This window comes from Lissotriton vulgaris, chromosome 3_1 (genome assembly GCF_964263255.1).
Source record: "Lissotriton vulgaris chromosome 3_1, aLisVul1.2, whole genome shotgun sequence".
In the NCBI taxonomy this organism is placed as follows: domain Eukaryota; kingdom Metazoa; phylum Chordata; class Amphibia; order Caudata; family Salamandridae; genus Lissotriton; species Lissotriton vulgaris.
In genome coordinates this window covers 1,378,482,810-1,378,503,872 of record NC_141689.1, presented here as the reverse complement: position 1 = coordinate 1,378,503,872, position 21,063 = coordinate 1,378,482,810, and the positions used below count along the sequence as shown (strand labels likewise).

Sequence of the window (21,063 nt, the reverse complement as noted above, 5' to 3'; positions counted from 1 at the left end):
TACCAGTTCATGTCCAGAGAGCATAATAGCGTCCAAATAGGGTAAAAGGGACTAAAACGCAATGAAACTTCCCCGTCCCCGCCACCCCCCCCGCCTACCCGCCCCCCACCCCTGTCCCAGGTTCGTGTTTCTAACTCGTAAGAGTGTTCTCTCAGGCCTCAGTGTGTGTAGTGTCCGGCTGAGACAGCCTCAACAGGCGTAGGTATCTAGGGCAGGTCACTTCTCTAAATTCGGAGGCCAAGAGTGTCAAGAAGGGCTGCCACAGTTCCGGATATTTGTCGCCCTCCCCCTTGGCAATCAGGGATAGTTTCTCCATCCCCAGGACGAACCAGAGACGATGCAGCCAGCCCTGAAAAGTGGGAATATGTGTGGTGCGCTAGTGAGTGAGGATATTCTGTGTCGCCGACCCCAGGGCTATCGCAATCAGTCGTTCTCTGTGGGAGCGCAAGGGATAAGTGATGGGATTGGGGGAGCCCAGCAGCACATACGCGGGGAATCTCGGGATGGTGGTGTCCAAGTGGGAATCTACCTCATCTAGCACCTGTTTCCAGTAGGCCTGCAGTTGAGGACAGCCCCACAGTAAGTGTACCAGTGTACCTACTCTCCCGCAGCCCCGCCAGCAGAGCGCATCCTTCGTGTGGTCCATCTCGTGCAATTTTTCGGGAGTGTAATACCAATAGGTAGCCAATTTAGTGAGAGTGTCAGTCAGTCCCATGTGGTGTGCGGAATGACGGGCCCTGTAACAAATGCCTTCCCACTCCTTATTACTCAATTCACGTTCCAGGTCCCGTTCCCATCTCGCCCGTCCTACGTTGTGGATGTGTGCGTATCTGCCCAGGAGCATGCGGTAAAGATCCGAGATTAGGCCCCGGTCAGTCTCTCTAGAAAGCAACCAGTATTCATAGTCGCTGAGTCTGCGGTCCGCCCCCGATCTAACAGTGGGCTGGAGCGCCCAGTGTCTCACCTGGAGGTAACGTAGCCGTTCCTCCTCCGGCAGACCATATTCCCTGCGGAAGGCGTCAAAGGGGATTGCTCCGTTCTCGGCATATATGTGAGACAGTACTTTGCAACCCGCGGGACCCCACCTCGCAAAAGCCCCCGCATCCATGCCAGGACCGAAGTCTGGATTGGATACTAGAGGCGTCAGCGGAGAGGGGAAGGATGTCAGGTCATGTTTGATGTTCACTTGGTCCCAGACTTCCATGGGTGTCCTCGTGATGAAGGAGGCGTATAGATTCGGGGGTCTGTGGCACCGCCGCAGGAAGGGTACTTCGTGCAACGTGCGGCCCGCCACTGCCTGGTCCTGGAAGAGCCAGTGCTTCTCAGATTCCCATTTACTCCACTCCACTAGCGTTCGTAACTGTGCTGCTTGGAAATAGAGGAGCAGATCTGGGATGCCCAACCCTCCCTGTTCAGGAGGCAGCATTGCCAGGCGCAGCTTCATGCGCGGGCGCCGACCATTCCAAATGAAATTGGCCAGTTCCGCCTGCGTTTGACGAATCCACCCCCCCGGCGGCCGCATAGGGATAGCCCTGAATAAGTACAATATTTGCGGCAGAATTGTCATTTTTATCGCCGCCACCTTGCTTAGCCACGAAAGGGGAAGGTGTTTCCACCTACCCAGCTCCGACCGTATCGTGGTCCTCAATTTCGCGTAATTCAGGCGGACCGTACTGCGCAAGGTCGGCGCCAGTTGTATGCCCAAATACTGAATCGCCTCCGAAGCCCACGGGAAGGGGAAGAGGCCTTTTAGGAATGTCTTCGTGGACTCCTCTAGGGAGAGGTTAAGTGCCACAGATTTGCTAAGGTTCACTTTAAAACCGGCCACTCCTGCAAAGGTGTCAAGGATAGCCGCACAGGCAGGAAGGGACTCACGAGGGGAGGAGAGGGACAGCAGGACATCATCCGCTTACAGGCTGACGGTGTGTGTAAAGGCTCCCATCTTGATGCCGTGCACCTCCGGTGCAAGTCGTATCACCTGTGCCAGGGGTTCCATATACAGGGCGAACAATAAGGGGGAGAGGGGACAGCCTTGCCGTGTGCCCCGTTCTATAGGGAAGCGGGGCGAGGAGTAGCCGTTAACTCGTACTGTCGCTGAGGGCCCAGAGTAGCAGTTGAGCACCCAAGCATGAAAGCGCTCGCCTAAGCCGGTCCGTACCAGGACCTGCTCTAAGTATGGCCAATGTACTCGGTCGAAGGCTTTCCCCGCGTCGATAGACAGCAGCATATATTCCCCCTCTGTACGCGTGGCCTTTTCTATGAGGTGCAGTGCCCGTTTGGTGTTATCTATGGATTGGCGTTCCGAGATGAACCCAGTCTGGTCCGGGTCGATCAGTCTCGGCATCAGTGGGCCAAGCCTCGCGGCGAGGATACTGGTATAAAGCTTCAGGTCAATATTGAGAAGCGAGATGGGCCTATATGCTGCACAGTCCGTTTTGTCTTTTCCTGGTTTAGGGATCACGGAGATGGTGGCATCCAGCAAGTCCCCTGTGATAGCCCCGGATTCCGAGAAAGAGTTGAAGAGGTTTGTAAGCAGCAGCGTCACCTGGATGCAGAATTTCTTATAAAAAAGGGCTGTAAAGCCATCCGGCCTCGGGGCCTTCCCTAGCCGAAGCCGGGAGATGGTCGTGATTACCTCCTCAGGCCTTATGTCTGCATCCAGGGCCGTCGCCTGCTCAGCTGAAAGTGCTGGTAGTTGGGCAGAGTCCAGGAAGGGGGCACTCGCTTCCAGATCCAGCGTCTCACCTGAATACAACGAGGTGTAAAATGTGCCGAACGCAGCCGCAATGTCCCCGTCTTCCGTGGCCATACCCCCGTTAGTCGTTTTGATTTCCTGCACTGCCTGGCGCTGCCGTTTCTCCCTGAGAGCCCGACCCAAAAGCCGTCCGCATCTGTCCCCCCCAGTGTAGTACATGTGGCGCACCCTCAGCGCTGCGTATTCCGCTCTGTCCTGATCTAGCGCACTCAGTTGTTTCCTGGCCAGGGTTAACTGTCCTCAGTGCGCATGTCCTCTGGTGCATGCCCTCCAACTCCCTGATTTTCTGTGTCAGTTCCTCTCTTCTCTGCGCGCGCTTTGTTCTCTGCCGCAGCTAAGGCTATGAATTCCCCCCTGAGGACTGCCTTTAGGGCCGCCCAGTGCGTGGTTGGGGAGTTGTCCGCTGTGATGTTGTGTAGTAGGTAATCTTGGATTGCCCCTATTAGTTTCCCTGGCACCTCCTTGCGATGCAGCAGTGTGTCCCGCAGGCGCCAGCACCGAGGCGGCCGCCGAGCCGGTGGGAAGAGGAAAGGGGCCAACAGGGGAGCATGGTCCGAGAGAGATGCAACTCCTATCTCCACTGCGGAGGTCAGTGTATGGAGGGAGGTGGAGGCCAGAAAGTAGCAAGTCTGGCGTAGGTGCGGTGTGCACTAGAAAAGTACGAGTAAGCCCTGGTACCGGGGTGGAGGCTGCACCAGAGATCCACCATGCCTAATTCTTTCAGTCGCGCCAACCCACCCTCCGACAAGGACCCGGCCTGCGTGGAGCGCTGCGCTGACCTATCTAGGGTAGCGTCGAACACTAGGTTGAGGTCCCCACCCAGCAGTATGTGTATCGGCCGAAGCCGCCAGCATGTTAAGCGCGTCATGGAAGAATTTCTCCTGACCCTCATTAGGGGCGTAAGCCGAACAGACCGTGAAATCAGAACCCCCCCAGTGAGAAATGGTACGATAGGAGTCTCCCCTTGATCTCTGCTCCCTTTCGCAGTACCCGCCCCCGGAACCTTCTCGCCACTAAGATAGCGACCCCCGCCTTTTTGTGTGGCGTGGACGAAAAAAATTGCTGTGGAAAGATGTGTGATTTCATGCGTACGCAATCCTTCTGTAGCAAGTGCGTCTCTTGGAGGAGACAGATGTCAGCCTGTGAGTGTTCGAGGCACGAGAGTACTGCCCTGCGTTTGATGGGGTTGTTGAGTCCTCTCAGGTTCAGTGAGAGGATGCAAACCTCAGTGGAAGCCATTATCCATCATCCAGACCCTTCTCTCTTGCTCACCCATGTGGACCCCTGATGCCCAATCGTAAACCCTTATGACCTGAAATGCCCAATTGCCTGTTTTTGCGAAACTCCCTGGACCTGGAACCCCCCCCACCCTCCCAGAACTGGAACTACCCTTACCCTGCCCCCAACTCCCCCCCTCCACCCCCCCCTCCCAACCACCCCAGAACGAAAACCATAAAAAAACGAGCCACCAGTGTACAATAGTGTCCCTCATCTCTCGCAGATGAGTGGAGAAGGTCGGGGAATGTGTCTGCCTCTAGTAGGAGTCCTCCCACCGTCAACCGCGGATGCGGTCCGTAACTCGCCCGGAGGTACCCGGATCCCCGGCCATCAGCCGTTGTCCGTCGCCGTCAATTCTGCTGCCGCCATCTCGACCGCTTCTCTCTGGCCTTTATGAATCTCCTCCTGGGGTGGGCGTCTAGGTCTGCGTCGCCGTTTTTCCTGTCGCCATCTGTTAGAGGAGCCATTTTCCGGGACATTCCCGGGTTGTGAGCTGCTCTCCGGGTCCGGCTCCTCAATGCCCAGCAATCGGCAAGCCTCGGTGAGGGACCGCAGCTGGTGTAGTTTGTTGTCCAACTTGAACACTAGGCGGAACGGGTGCCCCCAACTGTAGGTGATGCCGAGTCGCCTCAGTTCAGCAGTGACCTGCCTGAACAACCTGCGCTTTTCAAGGGTGAGGGCAGCGAGGTCTTGAAAGAGCGATGGCGAGTGGTCACCATACTTGATGGGGTCAAGCTGTCGCGCCTTGTTCAGGATCTCCTCCTTGGTGCGAAAGTCCTGGACACACACCAAGATGTCCGCAGGTAGGGCCGCAGAGACCCTGGGCGGGCCCGTCCGGTGCGCCCTGTCTAGAACTATGACGGAATCCGCCGGTCGGCCTAGGATGTAGTTGAAAAGGCCCGTCGTGAACCGAAAGAGGTCCGCTGTGTCCGGGGTGTGTTGCACTCCTCGGATACGAATATTATGCCTTCGAGAACGATTCTCCAAGTCTTCGACATGTGTTTGTAAGTCCACTTGCTGATCGTGGATGCGGATAATTTCTTGCTGGAGGGCCTCCAGCTCGGTATCACGGCTATCACTCTTCGTCTCGAGGTCAGCTACCCGCTCTCCAATGGCGTCCGTGTCCCGCCGTAGTTCTCGAATCTCATCCTTTAGTTCAGTCTTAAGGAGTTGGAGGTCCTCTCTCAATCCGCTAAACAAAGACTCCAAGAAGGACCTGGTGACGGTCTCGTCCGTGCTTTGAGAAGGTGTGCCCGGCGAGCCAGCCCCCCGCTTAGGGAGCAGCGCTTGGGCTCCAGCAGTTTGAGGATCGGTTTTCTTCCCCATGATGGCGGGTGTCAGTAAGTCCTTGATGGTCCTGTCTTTGCGCCCCTTGCCGGTGGACATGCCCCCCTAGCCCACCAGCCGAGCAGGACGAAGCAGCACAGACGATCCTTCTCTACGTCATGTCCACTCACGCCTCTTGTGTACACATCCCGGGTTACCCCGAGGACTATAAGCACCTCGGGACAGGCCACGCCAGTGTCCACGCGCCCCGAGAAGCGGCAGGAGTGTCTGGATTCAGTCCCTGTAGTAGCGTGCAGGACAGGGCCAATTCACAAAATGGCGGCGCCCAGCCCACTAGGGCTCCAATGATCACGAGGCCACCGGCTGCCCCCCTCGCCAGGGACCGCACCGCGCTCTTAGGGGGTCCTGCTGTCGGGTCTTCTCGACACCTCGGTGCGTGGGAGCCCCACCGCGCTCCTGTGGTTCTCAAAGATCGTGGGGGGTGGGTCTCTTGTTGCTGGGTCTTCTCGACACCGCACCCCTGCTCTCACGTAGGGGCTAACCCGCTGTAATGAACCACCAAAGGTCCGCCGTGGGGATGTGCTGTCCCGGACCGGGGGGGGGGGGGGGTGCCAGGAGTACAGTCAGTCAAGGCGCACCTTCGTCCCCGCAAGGAGGCGGCTCGAGGTGGCAAGCAAGGATCAGGGGGGTGCGCAGAGAGCGGTGCGCTGCTTGTTGTCCACTGACTCGAGTGCCCACTCCCTCCGGGCGCCCGGAGGCCACAGTCCGCCGCCCTCCACTCCTCACCTGTGACGTTCCCTCGGCCCCAGGTGTTGACTCAGCTCACTCGGTCACGGCTTGCTAGCCGTCCGCTCCTCTCCCAGGAAAGCCCGCCTCACTGTCGAATCGGCAGGTCCGCAGAAGCCCCCGCAATGGAGCCGCGGGGGCCTCGCGCACTGCGGCGCGGGTCGGACCTGTCCTGCCCTCTGGGATCGCCGCGGCGCCGGCCGCTCGACTCCTCCCCCCACGGCCTCGCTCTCGTTTTCTCCGTAGCTCCAGGCCTCGTCCAGCCCGACCCCAGGCGGCAGCTTCCAGGTGTCTCCGGGCCGTCGCAGCGTTTCTTGGGGACACCGGTTCCTTGATGTCGGGTCCGGGCCCCCCGGGGTGTCACTCGGGGTCCGTAATGATGCGGTAGTGGCTATTAAACGGCGGCCGACAGCGGGAGCTCAACGAGGCACGTCTGCTCACACCGCCATCTTGGCCACGCCCCCTTAGTAATTTTTTGACTAAACATTTTTCGACTATTGTCAACGTCTTTTTTGAGTCTTCGACTCCTGGTAGCACGAGGGATGTCCCATTGTCGGACCGACTTCAAGCCTTGTGACTCTTGTCACAAGTTGATGTCCGTCAAGGATCTGCACCTCATTTGCCTGTAGTGCCTGAAGTGCGACCACTACTTGAAGTCGTACTCTGACTGCCAGTCCATGAATTCAAAGTCTTTGCGGTAGCAGTCCTGAAAGCTCTTGGAGGCCCAGCAGTCCGCTCTGCGTTGTTGAAGGTCCCGGTTAGCAGGAATGTCTCAGGACTGGTTGCAGAGACACCACCACTCGTCATTGAAGTCTTCACACTCCTAGGGTAAGTCGGAGCACAAGAAGGCGAAGAAGCATTGTCACTCTTCGACTTCTCCCCATCCATTGGCAGATGTGACGCAGGACCAGCTCTCCAGCTCTGTCTTTATAGCCTGCTTCTGGGACGGCTCTGCGCTTCCATTCTTTTGCAGGAGCGTCCCCTGCCCATCTTTGAGCCTGTTACAAAGCTCTTCATAGCATTTGTAGGCACCCAGACTCCGCAGGTAAGCCTTCTGGCCCCACAGACATTGCTGGGGGCCCTGGGCCTTCGATACCTGCTGCACCTGCCCCAGATGGACCCAGCGTATCGAGGTCTGGATCCGTATCAGCGCCGGTCTACCTCACAGTACCTTCCCGGCGCCGATTTCTGTGAAGACTCCTAACACCAGTTGTGTCCCCAACCGACCTCGACCCCTGCCTCACCTCCGACTTGGATCCGGTGCCAGACCGACGTCTGTACCGGCGCCGGAGGGTAATTTTGTACAGCTGTTCATCCCTGGCATACCCTTTCTCCCCGAGTAGCAGCCAAAGGAGGGGGAGGACGACTGGGAGTGGTCTGGAGACCCTTTAGCTGACCAGTTTGAGGAAGCGGACTGGCGAGACGAACTCTGTGCCGCTAGTGGTTTGGATACCTCCCCAGACCTTGGCATTCCCCCCACCCCCTCCCTCCGAACAGTGGTTACGCAGTGGTGATGCGTAGGGCGGCTGAGGCCTTGGGCCTTGAGCTTCCTACGGTGGCAGTCAGGACTAACCTCTTGACAGAGGTACTTCAACTGGTAGTGGTCTCTTCAGAGCCCCTGCTGCCTTTTAATGAAGCCCTCACAGACATCCTTCTGGGCACTTGGTCCAAGCCCAGCACAGGGGCTTTTGTGGACAGGAGGATTGCCCGGCCCTGGGCAACCCACTTTTCCTCTCCCAACATCCCGCCCGGGAGCATGATGGCCCAAGCCTGGTCTTCTAAGGGAGCATTCCCTACTGCTCCCCCAGGCAGGGAATCCAAAAAGCTGGACCACCTTGGGAAGATGTTTTCTTACTCCAGCTTAGGACTGGGGTCGGTAAACACTGCATGCCTCTTGGGACGTTATTCCCATACAGTGTGGGATACTGTTGCGCTAGTGCTGCCACATTGCCCGGAGGAGGCCTGGGCCATTCTCACCCGTGCAGTGGCAGAGGGTTGAGACGCAGCTAAGTTTGCCATTCGGTGTTGGCTGGATACCGCCAATTCTCTTGGCAAAACTGTTTCCATGTCAGTAATCATCAAAAGTTGGGAATGGACACTTGTATCTACAATAACCAATGGTTATTCTTGACAACCCTCATAGACGCTGTGATTTTGATGTTGCGGTGCATCTTTTATCCGCCCCTTCTCTAACGTCATGGCATAGTCATTGGGTTGTCAAATAACGTGCTATATGCTTGCCTCACCCGAGGCAACCTCTGGTGAGTGTAGAAGTGTCCAGAAATCGTGGGGACAGATCCAGAGGGAAAATAGGTTTAGTTCATAAAAAACAGTGTAACACCAAAATTTATTATAAGAAGGTGCACAATGTAAATTTAAAAAAGAATAGTGGTATATTCGGTAATAGAGTTACAGGATTACCATATATCTCTATAGATGGGTCGACCTGTTTCAGCTCTGTTGGGCCCCGGAGGGTCTGTAGAGCTTTCGTCAGGACAAGACAAAGAATAATACTCACACCATTAGTGCAGTGTTCATTGGGATGTATGAAATTATCATACTGAGATTCCTTCGTTATAGGTTAACCTCTCCGCGTCAGATGGCAAAGAGTCGCAGTTAACGTGGCGTTTGCCGCGTGTTGACGCGCAACTTCTGCTAGTGCTGACTCTGCCCCTGGGACCATGTCAGTAGCCTTGAGGCGCTACGTCTGGTTGAGGAAGTCTGGTTTCTCTGTGGATGTCCAATTCAACCTTTTGAACATGCTCTTTGATGGCTGTTTCATGTTAGGCGACAAGGTGGACTCAGCGCTTGAGAGCTTCAAGGATTCTAGGGCTACCGCGAGATCCTTGGTCTTTGCAGCAGCCTCTCACCCCACACAGTCTGCCTTTCGCCCCTTTCTTAGCAACGGATGTGGTGCCCCACCATGTTCCACCCAGTGTGGCTGCAGGTCTGCACAAGCTAGCCAGCCTCTGTGCATCTGCGGACAAGGGACCTTCTAGGGCCACCAGTTGCCAGTGGGCGGCAGGATCCTCCATCACCTCCCCCACTGGCAGAAAATCACGTCCGACAGGTGGGTTTTGTGGATAGTCCGAAGGGGCTACTCCCTCCCGTTCAACACTATCCCTCCCTCCATGCCACCATCCTTCCATCGCAAGTCTGAGGATCACTTGGCCCTTTTCCGCCAGGAAGTTGCAGCTCTCTTGGCCAAGGGAGCTATCGAAAGTGTCCCTGTGCCAGAAGTAGGTTATGATTGCTAATCCAACTACTTTCTGGTATCCAAGGACAAAGGCCTGCGTCCTATCTTAGACCTCTGAGCCCTCAACTGCTTCCTCCGGAAGGAGAAGTTCAAGATGCTCACATTGGCTCTGGTCCTGTCTGCCCTCTACCCCGGAGACTGGATGAACTTGCAAGACTCCTACTTCCATATCCCCGTCCTGCTTGGCCACAGGCGTTATCTACGGTTCACAGTAGGCCATAATCATTTTCAGTTTAATATGCTCTCCTTTGGCCTTACTAGTGTCCCTCGGGTGTTCATTAAAGTGATAGGCAGTGGTCGCAGCTCATCTGTGCATATCAGGGGTTCCAGGCTTCCCCTATCTCTACGACTGGTTGTTGAAGGCGGGCTCACCCCAAGCAGTCATCTCCCACCTCCAGACTCTGGCGAACCTCCTGCACTCGCTGAGGTTCACGGTCAATGTGCCGAAGTCACACCTGACGCCCTCTCATAAGCTCCCTTTCATCGGAGCAGTTCTGGATACAGTGCAGTTTCGGGTTTATCCTCCGAGCAGCGAGTCCGGGATACTGGGGCTATACCGATGTTTCAGCCTCTTTCCGGGATTTCGGGGAGAATGACCCTGAGGCTGCTGGGCCTCATGGCCTCCTGCATCCTGCTGCTGGATCATGCCAGGTGGCATATTCGGGTTCTACAGTGGGACCTGAAGTTCCAGTGGGCGCAACATCAGAGGAGTCCTTCCGTTGTCGTCCAGATCTAGTAGGGGACTGCACGTCAATTGCAGTGGTGGCTCACAAACCAGGATTGGGTCAGTGGCAGATCCCTCTCACTTCCCCAACCAGAGTTCACAGTGGTGACTGATGCATCACTCCTGGGATGGGGCGGCCACCTGTCAGAGCCTTGGATCGGGGGTCTGTGGTGTCCGGCGGAGTCTTGTCTTCATATCAACCTTTTGGAGCTCGGGTGATAAGTCTTGCACTGAAGACATTCCTTCCTTCCTTCTGTCGAAGGAAGAGTAGTGCAGGTGTTCACAGACAACCCCACTGCCATGTGGTATTGCAATAAACAGGGTGTGGTGGGATTGTGGACCCTATGTCAAGAGGCCCTTCACCTGTGGACATGGCTGGAACATCCGGGCATATCTCTGGTGGTTCAACACCTGGCAGGTTCCCTGAACGCCAGTACAGACAAACTCAGCCGCCAGTGCATGATGTATCACGAATGGCGTCTTCACTAGGAGGTGGTGCAAGGCCTCTTCCGGCAGTGGGGAGAACCTTGTTTAGATCTGTTCGTCACCGAAGAGAACGCGCAATGTCAGCATTTCTGCGCGTTGGAGTTTCCAAGGCGGCACTCGCTCTGCTACGTTTTTCTACGTGAGTTGAATTGCGGCCTCCTGTACTCCTTTCTGCCTGTACCACTTCAGTACTGTGAGCAGAAGGAGATCAAGCCCGACTCGGCTCAAGTCATTCTTGTGGCTCCGGACTGGGCACAAAGAGTCTGGCACCCCGAGTTCTTGGGCATGGCCATCGATCCTCCGATCACACTGCCTCTGCACGAGGGTCTTCTAATTCAGGAGCAGGGAATGGTCCTCCACCCGACCCTGTCCAGCCTCCACCTCTTGCATGAAGATTGAGCGAGCAGCATCAGTTGACCAATTTTGAGCGTCCTCCTGAAGTCTGTAATGTCATCTTGGCAGCCAGGCGTCCCTCCACTAAAACGGTATACGCCTGTAGATGGAACAAATTTGTGGCATAATGCACAGCGAAGAATATGGATCTCCTTTCTGCCCATCTTTGAGAGGTTCTCCTCTTCATTCGATCTTTTGCCCAGCATGGCTCTGCTCTGGGCACTCTTAAAGGCTACCATTTGACCATCTCTGCCTTTCTGTGCCTTTCTGATGAGCCTTCTCTTTTCAAGTCTCCGATTGTAAATAGATTTCTAAAGGGCATTATTCATCTCTTTCCGCCTTCTCTTTTCGTAATGCCCAAGTGGGACTTGAATCTTGTTCTTACTTACCTTGTGTGCTCCCTTTGATCTTCTACATAATTGTCCTAGTCATCTTAACTTGAAGACTGCTTTCATGCTTGCCATCTCACACATCTGCTTGCAGGGTGAGTGAGCTTCAGGCTCTTTCCTCTAAGTCTACTTTTCTTGCGGTTCATCCGGGCAAGGTGGTCCTTCGCACTCTGCCCCCTTTTCTGCCCAAAGTGGTTACCTCTTTCCACATGTCAGACCATCACATTGCATACCTTCTTTCCACCTCCGCACCCTTCCAAAGAGGAGGAGAGACTCTACCGTCTGGACCCAAAACGTGTGTTGCCCATTTGCCTTGACCGTACTAAAGATTTTCGGGTGGACGATCAACTCTCCTTTGGTTACGTGGGTGCCAAAAGAGGTTGGGCTGTGCACTAACGTATTATCTCTTGATGGGTTGTCCTAAGCATACAAATTTGCTATTCTTTGGCGAATAAGGAACCTTCAGTAGGGCTGCGCGCCCACTCCACTAGGGCCACTGCATCCTCTACTGCTTTGGGATGTGGAGTTCCACAAATTGACATCTGCCAGGCAGCCAAGTGGGCATCCCTGCACACGTTCATAAAATATTACTGCCTGGATAGCTAAGTCCGGAGATGCAGCTTTTTTGGCTGTTCTGTTCTCCAGGATTTTCTGGTGTCAACTTAGTTCGCAGACCCACCTCCGGGGTTGGCATTGCTGGGGTATCTATTCTAAGGTAAGAAATCTATAACTAATGGTCTCTTTCAGATGAACAAGTTACTTCCCTTCGGTAACGATGTATCTGTAAGAGACATATGTTAGTTATAGATTCCTTACCGGCCCACTCACCCTCCCCGTTCTGCGAACTGACTTCTAGGGACTCCCTTCCATGGCCCTAGTTTTGTGCAGCAGTGTTCGGTGTCTTGCATGGCTCTGTGCTTCTGGTGTAGAAAGTCATGTCGGAACTGATGTTGGCACGCAAGGGAGGCGTCTGGGTAGACACTGCAACGTCGTCCCGGCGACCACGACTTCGACTGGCGTGGAGTCGACCAACGCCACCCACCGACGCGCAGTGGTACTGCTACACAGGGATTCTCCAGATCCAGTCTGACGCCTGAGGGTGATTCTAAGGTAAGGAATCTTTAACTAACGTATATCTCTTACAGATGCATGCTTACCGAATTTTAGTAACTTGTTCTTTGAGCCTAGTCACTGGGGGAACATTCCATTTCTAATGTCACACGTGTTCCCTGTCTAAATATTATGCACTGTACCTTTTGGGCAGCAAGGTGCTCTTAAGATTTAAATATTTAATATTTGAAATCCAGTTGTCTTACCTGTCTAAAGCGTGATTTTGACAGGTCTGTGCTGCAGGGTGCAAACTGCTGCGGCCATACTTCATAAGTTAGACCTGATTGTTTTTGCTGCCACTGTGGTGGATAGTACAATAGATGCTGCATTCACAAGTGGCCTTTTACCGTGGCTGTACCTCTGCACCATATATTATGGCCTCATAGGAACGTTAAATATGGCTTTAAGCCAATTTTGATGTGTTTTTGGGGTTAGAGCACAAACACTGGGCACTGTATAGCCTAGATGTGACCACCCGAAGAGGGATATATATATATATATATATATATATATATATATATATATATATATATATATATATATATATATATATATATATATATATATATATATATATATAGTTAGTGTTTTTTAACACATGAGCCTGTGTGTGTGTGTATATATATATATATATATATATATATATATATATACACACACACACACACACACACACACACACACACACACACACACACACACACACACACACACACACACACACGCTCATGTGTTAAAAAACACTAGCCACACTCGCAGGGCTTCTGGTGAGGGCTTTATTTTCCAACAAGTAGCTGAATAGCATGAGAACGAAGGAACAAGGTTTGTGATGCAGTCCTGATTCGTCTAAAGTCCTGACGCGTTTCGAAGGCGGCTGCCTTCTTCTTCAGAGGGTGACGAACTGATTATCAGAGTGGTAGCAGGGAGGACCTATCTTTATATTTGTGACACGCCCCTGGATGGGCGCCGTGCCTTATGGTCTTTGTAGTCCTGCTGTAATTATTAACGCTAATGCGTCCGAGTCCTGTGTTTTCATTTGTGGCAAACAAGCCCCGGCCAGGAAACCCCTCGCCTGCCAGGCGGCGTCATGTTGTTCGAGCAAGGGATACGTGTATGAGCATATCCCAAACAAGCTGAATGTTCGCCGTTTCTGGACTCTTAACATCCCGTCGTGTGGCGGTGCTCAGCGCAATGCAGCTCCTCTGCGACGCTCGATCCCCATCAGGGCGCTGTACACTCTTCAATGGCGGGTGCGCCAAAGAAAGGTGATGGGACCTTCCAAATATGCAGGCTCATGTGTTAAATAAATATATATATATATATAATCTCATGCGCAGATACTCTGCAGTGTCCCGGCGTGTACTTGAAAAAGGGAAACCTAAGCCAGAGCAACAGCTAGAAGAGAAGGGTTTTTAAGTTTTTCTTAAAGATCACAGAATCCTAGATGTTGTGCAGCACCAGGGGCAGTGCATTCCATGCCAGAGCAGCTTTCCGCACTAAGGAGCTCCCACCAAGCCTTTGGTGGTTGAACCTAGGGGTCTGCACCAGAAGTTGAGAAGAATGCAACTGCCTAACTGCCTAACTGGATTATAGAAAGCAAATCTCTTTTGTGGGTAGCTAGGTCCCAGGCCATGAAAAACCCTGCAAGGCCCTCATCCTGCCCCGTCTTGACATTGCCAATGTCCTATATCTTGTAGACTCCTGCGCCTTGATAAGGGATCTACAAATTGTTCAAAACTGCACGACGTGCACGCTTATGAACATCCCAAAGCGCTCCTCGGCGAAACCAACTTTAGCATCTCTACACTGGCTTCCTATCCGAGAGCGTATTCAGTTCGAAGCATTATGCATAGCACACAGGGCTATCTTTAGGTAAGGGATCCTTGGCTATTCAGTCCCTTGTCCAACGGTACCGACCAAATAGGGTTCTGAGGTTGGAAACCAATCAACTACTGTTAACAACAAGAATAAAGAGAGCACTCAGTGGTGGCCCCCTCTTCACGTATAATGTGGCTAAAATCTGGAACAGTCTGCCCTTGCTGATCCGTGCCCAACGGAACTACCTAATTTTTCGGAAACAGATTAAAACATTACTCTTTCCATAAACTACGGTTCATAGTTCAGTGTGTACGCAGGCAATAGCACGGGGATGCCCATGGGTAAACAGGCGCTTTAGAAATATTGTTTTGTTTCATTTCATTAATAGCTTGTGTAATTTAAAAGGATGGCTATTTTTAGGGTAAAATGCTGACATGCAAGGTATGTTAATGCAGAAATCAAGATCTGCCTTGAGAGACTCAATCTCTGCATTCGCAGGGGGTTGCAATATGCTTTCAGCCTCGTACCCATTAATCACGCAGGAGGTTTTGTGATGTCCTGCGAAAGTGCATTTTGTGATGCAACTGTAAAGAGCAGATCTTAAACCAGTTGGTGAGGGGTGCCCCCCCCCTCCCCCCCAACCCGCCTCCCCCTCCTACCCACCGGCCAGCAACATGTTGGTGACCTGACGTACATCAGGCCTTTATTACATAGAGCTAAGTGACAAATGTATTATGTTGTTGTTTAGATTGTTCAATAACAAGACTGTTTGGCCCCCAAAGCTGTATTCTGTACTGCATTTTTCTTTTCTTTTTGTTTGTATGTGAAATTTTGTTTTTCAAAACAAGCAAGTTTGATGTACCCATTAAGTCGCGTGCTGTATAGCTTCCCTTTATCTGCTTAATTACTGGCTGCAGTCAATTAGTCTTTGTTTCTTCATTTTTCACTAGTGATTCACTGATGTACAGGATTCAAGAGTGTAGAATAGATGGCTGTGACAGATGTAGCCTTATTGATTTGACTCTAATTTGCATTTAGATACTCTTCCTGGATATGCTGTTGCTCAAAGCCTCACAAGTGCAATAAAAAATAAGGCAACCAATGAAGAAATATTTTCAATTCTAAGGGATGTGCCTAATCCTAACAAAGATGATGATGATGGTGAGTAAATCACATCCATTTATTGCATTTGTTTACTTCAAAATATGGCACTAGCACCCTAGGGATGAAATGATAGTAATTACCCATGCCTGTTTTAAAATGTTTACTAACTTGTAATTCCCCTAACCTCCATCATCCCATTTTCATAACTTTAACTTAACTTACCATAAAATTATAGATTTGATTATTTAGCCTGTAGTTTATTTTTACCATTGCGTGATTGCTCAGCTTTCCTTAAGTTAGGTTAAACTTGGTTTGTGTTCTATTGACTCATGTTGCAGCCCCAAAAGGATACTTCAATAACTACTTTTAATGGCATCAATGGGTTGCACAAATGCTGACTGACAAAGAAGGTGGTGGTGATCTGCAAATGTTTCGTATAAGTACTTGTGACCTGTTCTTTCACTTTTATTTGCTCCCAAATAAGTCTCACTGTAAAAATTAAAACAACTTTTTTCCTCTTTGTCAAATTTTAGAATATGCACTTCAAGTAGTAGACCTGGAAATTGTTTAAGATGCTGTACGGACCCCAGAAAGTGTTAGCAACTCTCTAAAATGTCCCTTCCAATTCATGGGGATGGAAAATAAGGCACTGATCATGTCGCTTGTGTGTACCCCAGATGCAGGTAGAACTAAACGGTGAAACTTGAAATAGAAAGAACAGGAGGAAACCCTCTGCAAGAGGCAAGGGAATAATGGAGTTTCAGTGGTATCCTGACCGTGGACCGAAAGACTACTTAGCTAGGCCATATGCCTTCCTCTAATCCAACTCTCATTGCAAGCACACCTGTAAGATTAGATCAAGCCAACTTTGTAAGGTGTAACGAAACAATGGATATTTAATGTGTCTGGCTGACTTTTGATACGGTTATTAAGTGGTAAGCAGACACCCTAAGTAAAGCTGCCTACTGGAAGGCATTTGCACATTTGGAAGCATGTTTTGCCTGAAGTGATAAGTAGGTATAATTTGATTAGCAGTTTGTCCAGTGTTATTGCCTGTATATACAGCACTGCCAAGTCTCCTACCCTTTGGCAACGTGAAAGTACTATTTATATATTTATTTGTTTATTTATTTATAGAGTTTTGTATAGTGCAAACTCTACCTGAAGGTATCGGAGTGCTTTACATAGTTGGCAAAGAAACATTTACCCAAGTTGCATATGGGTAACTACAGTTACATTGAGGAAGCATCAATACATCGCAACAGTATACCTAAAAGTTAACTATAACAGTCATAGTTGTACGAGTTACATATGGAGTAGATAGTTACATGGAGTAAGCACAGATAAATGGCAATTGAGTATATGGTGGACAGTAGGATATGTGGGCGATATAGGTCTGAGGTAGTTACGGTAGGGTGTATGTACTTAGGTAACAGTGTGTGCATCAGATAACGGGGTTGATGTAAAATTAGCAAGAAAGCATATTAGCGTAGAGGCATATAATAACATTGTAGACCAGTAAATGAGAAAAGGAACCTATAGGCCTAGCATAACAGTGTACACTATCAGCGAGGACATAATGACACAACTACTCGCAGGATGATTATATGGGCAGACAGTGGCAAGATCTGGCATAGTGGTTCACGGTTCCACATGGAGGTCATCGAGGCAGCATTAGGGTCACCTCATTGTTCTTTCACGTTTCTTGCTTTCCTTCCACGCCCCCGGTTTGGTCCACTATTTTCACTTTTCTGCCAATACGGGCGTTTAAATGGGGTCAGTTGTCCCTTCGGTTATATCAACGTTACTGCACAATGGTCGGGGGATTCACCATGAATATTGTAGGGCACCAGAAGCCGGTCTAGCGCTGCAAGCCGAGGGAGGCCGATAGAGAGTGGCGATGGTGGGCTTTCCTTATATCAACATTGCCCCCTCATTCTTTCTATCCCCGCTCCGCCAAGACGTAGGTGCCCAGGAGATTGGAAGAGGCAGCATCTGCGAAACCCTGCAGTTTAGTCATGGTTCAAGTTGCCATTCCTACTAGCAGGGAATGGGCCTCAAAAGGACAGCAGGGCAGCCGTCTGCAGGCACCCAGCAGAGAAAATGTCCAGGGCTTTTTTTTCAATTGCACGGTCTTTGTTTCCATCCTGGCTGTCGCCCTGGATGTTTCTGGCCTCTGTTAACATCTGTTATCAGCTGTGGAGCAAGGTAGCAAAGGTCCAATGATTCTAAGGCTTGAACAACGCTTAGATAAGCTGTTTTTATCGGTGAAAGGGGACACACTCGAAGCTCTGGACCTCTTGGGCTTCATGTAGAAATACAGGTTAAAGAAATAATGAGTGTGTACTCCAAAGGAAAATGCAGTGATTTTTACTAGGAATAATATCCGTTCTTTCAAGTCGTCATACAGAGGACAAAACTATTTCTGGTTGCAGTATGATTTCTTTATCATTTTTTGTGAGACATGGACAGCCATGTCTCACAAAAAATGATAAACTAATGTAAGAAAAAAATATAAAACATAACGTTGCTAAAACTGGCAGCCTAAAATGGGTAAAATATACAACTAAGTGGGGAACCAAAGTAGGTCCAGGAGGGAAATCACCACAAAATATTTGTCTCGGATTTAGATTTGCAGGCAATCTCCTGCATTTACCATCTCGTCAAACATGAGGTATACATTTCAATATATTCATTCAAGTTCGATAGTAGTAGGTTTTATTAAATGTAACAAGCCACATTATGTAATTTTTAAGGGGAAAATAATTTTTACATTTTAAGTTCAGTTGCCATTATGTGTTAATATTATTTCTCTTTTAAAATGAATTTCAGATGAAGGGATTAGCTTCAACCCCTTGAAAATAGAGGTTTTTGTGCAGACGCTTCTCCACTTGGCAGCAAAGTCCTTTAGCCACTCGTTCAGTGCATTAGCAAAGTAAGTATATTATTTACCTCTCTTTAAAATATCAGTGTATATTTCTATGCATGCCAAATGCTAATACTAATCCTTCAATTGTATCCACGTTTGCTTTTTGTATTTCTCAGGGTTACACATGAGCATTTTCTTTGTAAATCGGCAGTATTTGCTTAGCACCAAGATTACAGATCTGGTGTGCTTTATTCCCTGTGCAATAAGGACTGGCTGGCTGATTATAGAAGCTTTATCTGTTTCCCTGCTCACCCATGCAGTGCTCACCTTGATACAAGTTACAAAAAATATAGGTTCCATAATTATGGGACTGGTTTTGAAGTTTTTACTGCAAAAAAAATAAAAATCGTAGTGCCTTGAAGGTAACAGTTTTGAGGGATCCAGAGCTGATCTTTCTTTATTTTTGTTTTTAAACTATATTTATTGCCGTTTTTATGATGACAAAAGCTAAGCAATTAAGTACAATGCAGAGTGACAACCCAAGGCAGCACCCAGCAATGGCCAGGTGTGAGAAAGTGCCCTCTTTCTTGCATGATATGCCCCCACTTTTTGTTGATTTGCTGATGTTCTTTGACTGTTTGTGCCCTGGGCTCCTGCTAATCTGGTACCCAGGGCCTATGTTCCTTCCATAAAAACTGCATTGAAGCCTAAACCCAATTGGCATCTCAGGCCACATGTCCGCACCTGGTAAATGGTACCACAGGTACCTAGGGTACTGTGACCAGAGAAGGCCTCTAAGGGCTGTAACACTTATTATGCCACCCTTAGAGGTTCTGTACCCTGACACACACACACTGCCTCTGCAGGCTGTGTGTTTTGGTGCAGAACAAAGTGAAGAGTCGACATTGCACATATCCCTGTGTGCCATGTCAACAAACCACTGCCCTGGCATACATCAGTAACCCATCTAGCTGGGTGCCCTATGCCAGTGGTCAGGGTACAGGTGCATGAGCCCTGAACCCCTACAGTGCCTAAGTCCATTCCTTGACACTGTAAGTGCAGTGCTGCCATTAAGTGTATATGGTGCTAGGAGTTTGTCATTACGAACTCCACAACACCATAATGGCTACACTGAAGACTGGGATGTTTGGTATCGAACTTCTCAGCACATTAAACCCACACTGATGCCAGTGCGGGATTTAATGTAAAATACACAACAGAGGGCATCTTAGAGATGCCCCCTGAAACTCTACCAATTTCTAGTTACTAAGTGGCTGCTTAGGCTGCCACAAACTGACATGTTTCTGGACCCCTGGGTAGAGAGCCTGCTGCTCTCGGGGGGCTGAAACAATGCACATCCTGGGACGAGGTGCCCAGCCTCCTCCCCCAGGATGGGCAGGGTTCACGAAGGGGATGCTTCAAAGGCCTTTGTGAGCCTCCCCAGACCATTTTCTGCTTTCAGCAACTGGTCCCCATTGGTTCTACCCCCCACTTTGGGCGGGAGAACCGGCGGGAAAAACAAGTGAGGGAAAGAGGTGTGTCCACATCTGCCAACTCCACACCTCAGGTGGGGGAGGCGAGGTGAAGCACAACTGAGTCCCCGCCATCTTGAGGATGGGGGACCTAGCTAACCAAGGACAGGCTCCTGCCCCCCTCCCACTGGAGGGTGGCACAATAGGGGGTGTACCCAACCCAGGGAAGGGACCCATTGGCCCATGCCCTTACCTACCTGTAACACCCCTAAATCTAGTATTTAGGGTGCACCCTGAATCTTGTTTCCTCAGATCCAGCCTGACAACAAGAAGAAAAGCAGGACCGAACAGCTGTGCAGCCAGCTAACGAGGAAGTCACCCACTGACTTGGCCACAGCCCTACCTGCCTGTCTCCCCTCGAACCTGCTCCTGTGAAATCCCGCTGTGTCCTTCAGCCAGCAACCTCGAAAACCCCGGAGGACCTGCCTGCCTTCACTTCCAAGACTGCTTCTCCAGTGAACACTGGATTTGTTCAAACTGCAGCTTCTGGCTCCGGTCAGATACCGCAAATCCAGCCCACTCTGCACTCGCCGAACCCAGCCCGAGCTAGCATGGAAAAACACGAGGTCCCCCCAGGCGATCCTGGCCCGAGATCCGGTGACCCCGGACCTGCCTCCAGCCGCCGTCTGCAGCCTAAATCCAGAAGGCCCCACCCCCCCCCCCTTACCGCGACCCGAAACTTGTAAGAAGATCCGACCCCAAAAGGCACCCCTGCACCCAACGCCCCACAGCCTTGTGTGCCCAAACCAACGGTGTTGACCCAACCCTTAACTTCCCAACTTACCTCTCGAAGTGGTGGTCGCACCCAGAAGTACTTAGTCTCCCTGCCTGCAGTGCTTTTGCAAACCGGAGGTTCTCCATAGGAAACCGGGTGCCTGATGTCAAAACAGCACTCTGCACCCAGCCGCCCCAGTGCCGCTGAGGGTGCACCTTTTGTGCTACTTTGTTTCCCCATTTGCCCTGACCTTAACCCTAGGAGCTTTGCTCCCACAACCCTGTGGCTCGCTTGCCAGCAGTCACCAACCGGAGGCCCCCAATAAATAACATTGGATCTCAACACTCTGCACCCTGCCGCCCTAGTGCGGCTGAGGGTGCAACCACAGTACCATTCTGACCCTGGGGGAACCCTGAGTCTAACCCCAGAACCTTAAGCCCCACAGTCGTTAATTACCTGTGAACCGTTAACCTGTTTTCCTCCCATAGGATAACATTGACACTTTTTGTGGAGTGTTGAAATCTAAAAATATTCTTTAAAAAAATCGCACAAATATCCAAA

At 50.9% G+C, this 21,063-nt stretch overlaps 1 protein-coding gene across 1 annotated transcript in view; it reads left to right on the top strand.

Moving 5' to 3' along the window:
* Positions 1-21,063, top strand: part of NCBP1 (nuclear cap binding protein subunit 1) — a 729,105-nt gene that overhangs the window by 390,475 nt on the left and 317,567 nt on the right. The window contains exons 16-17 of the mRNA XM_086961848.1: positions 15,321-15,443; positions 18,219-18,321. Of these exons, the coding sequence (XP_086817974.1) occupies positions 15,321-15,443; positions 18,219-18,321 (226 nt within the window). The remainder of the gene's footprint in view (positions 1-15,320; positions 15,444-18,218; positions 18,322-21,063) is intronic.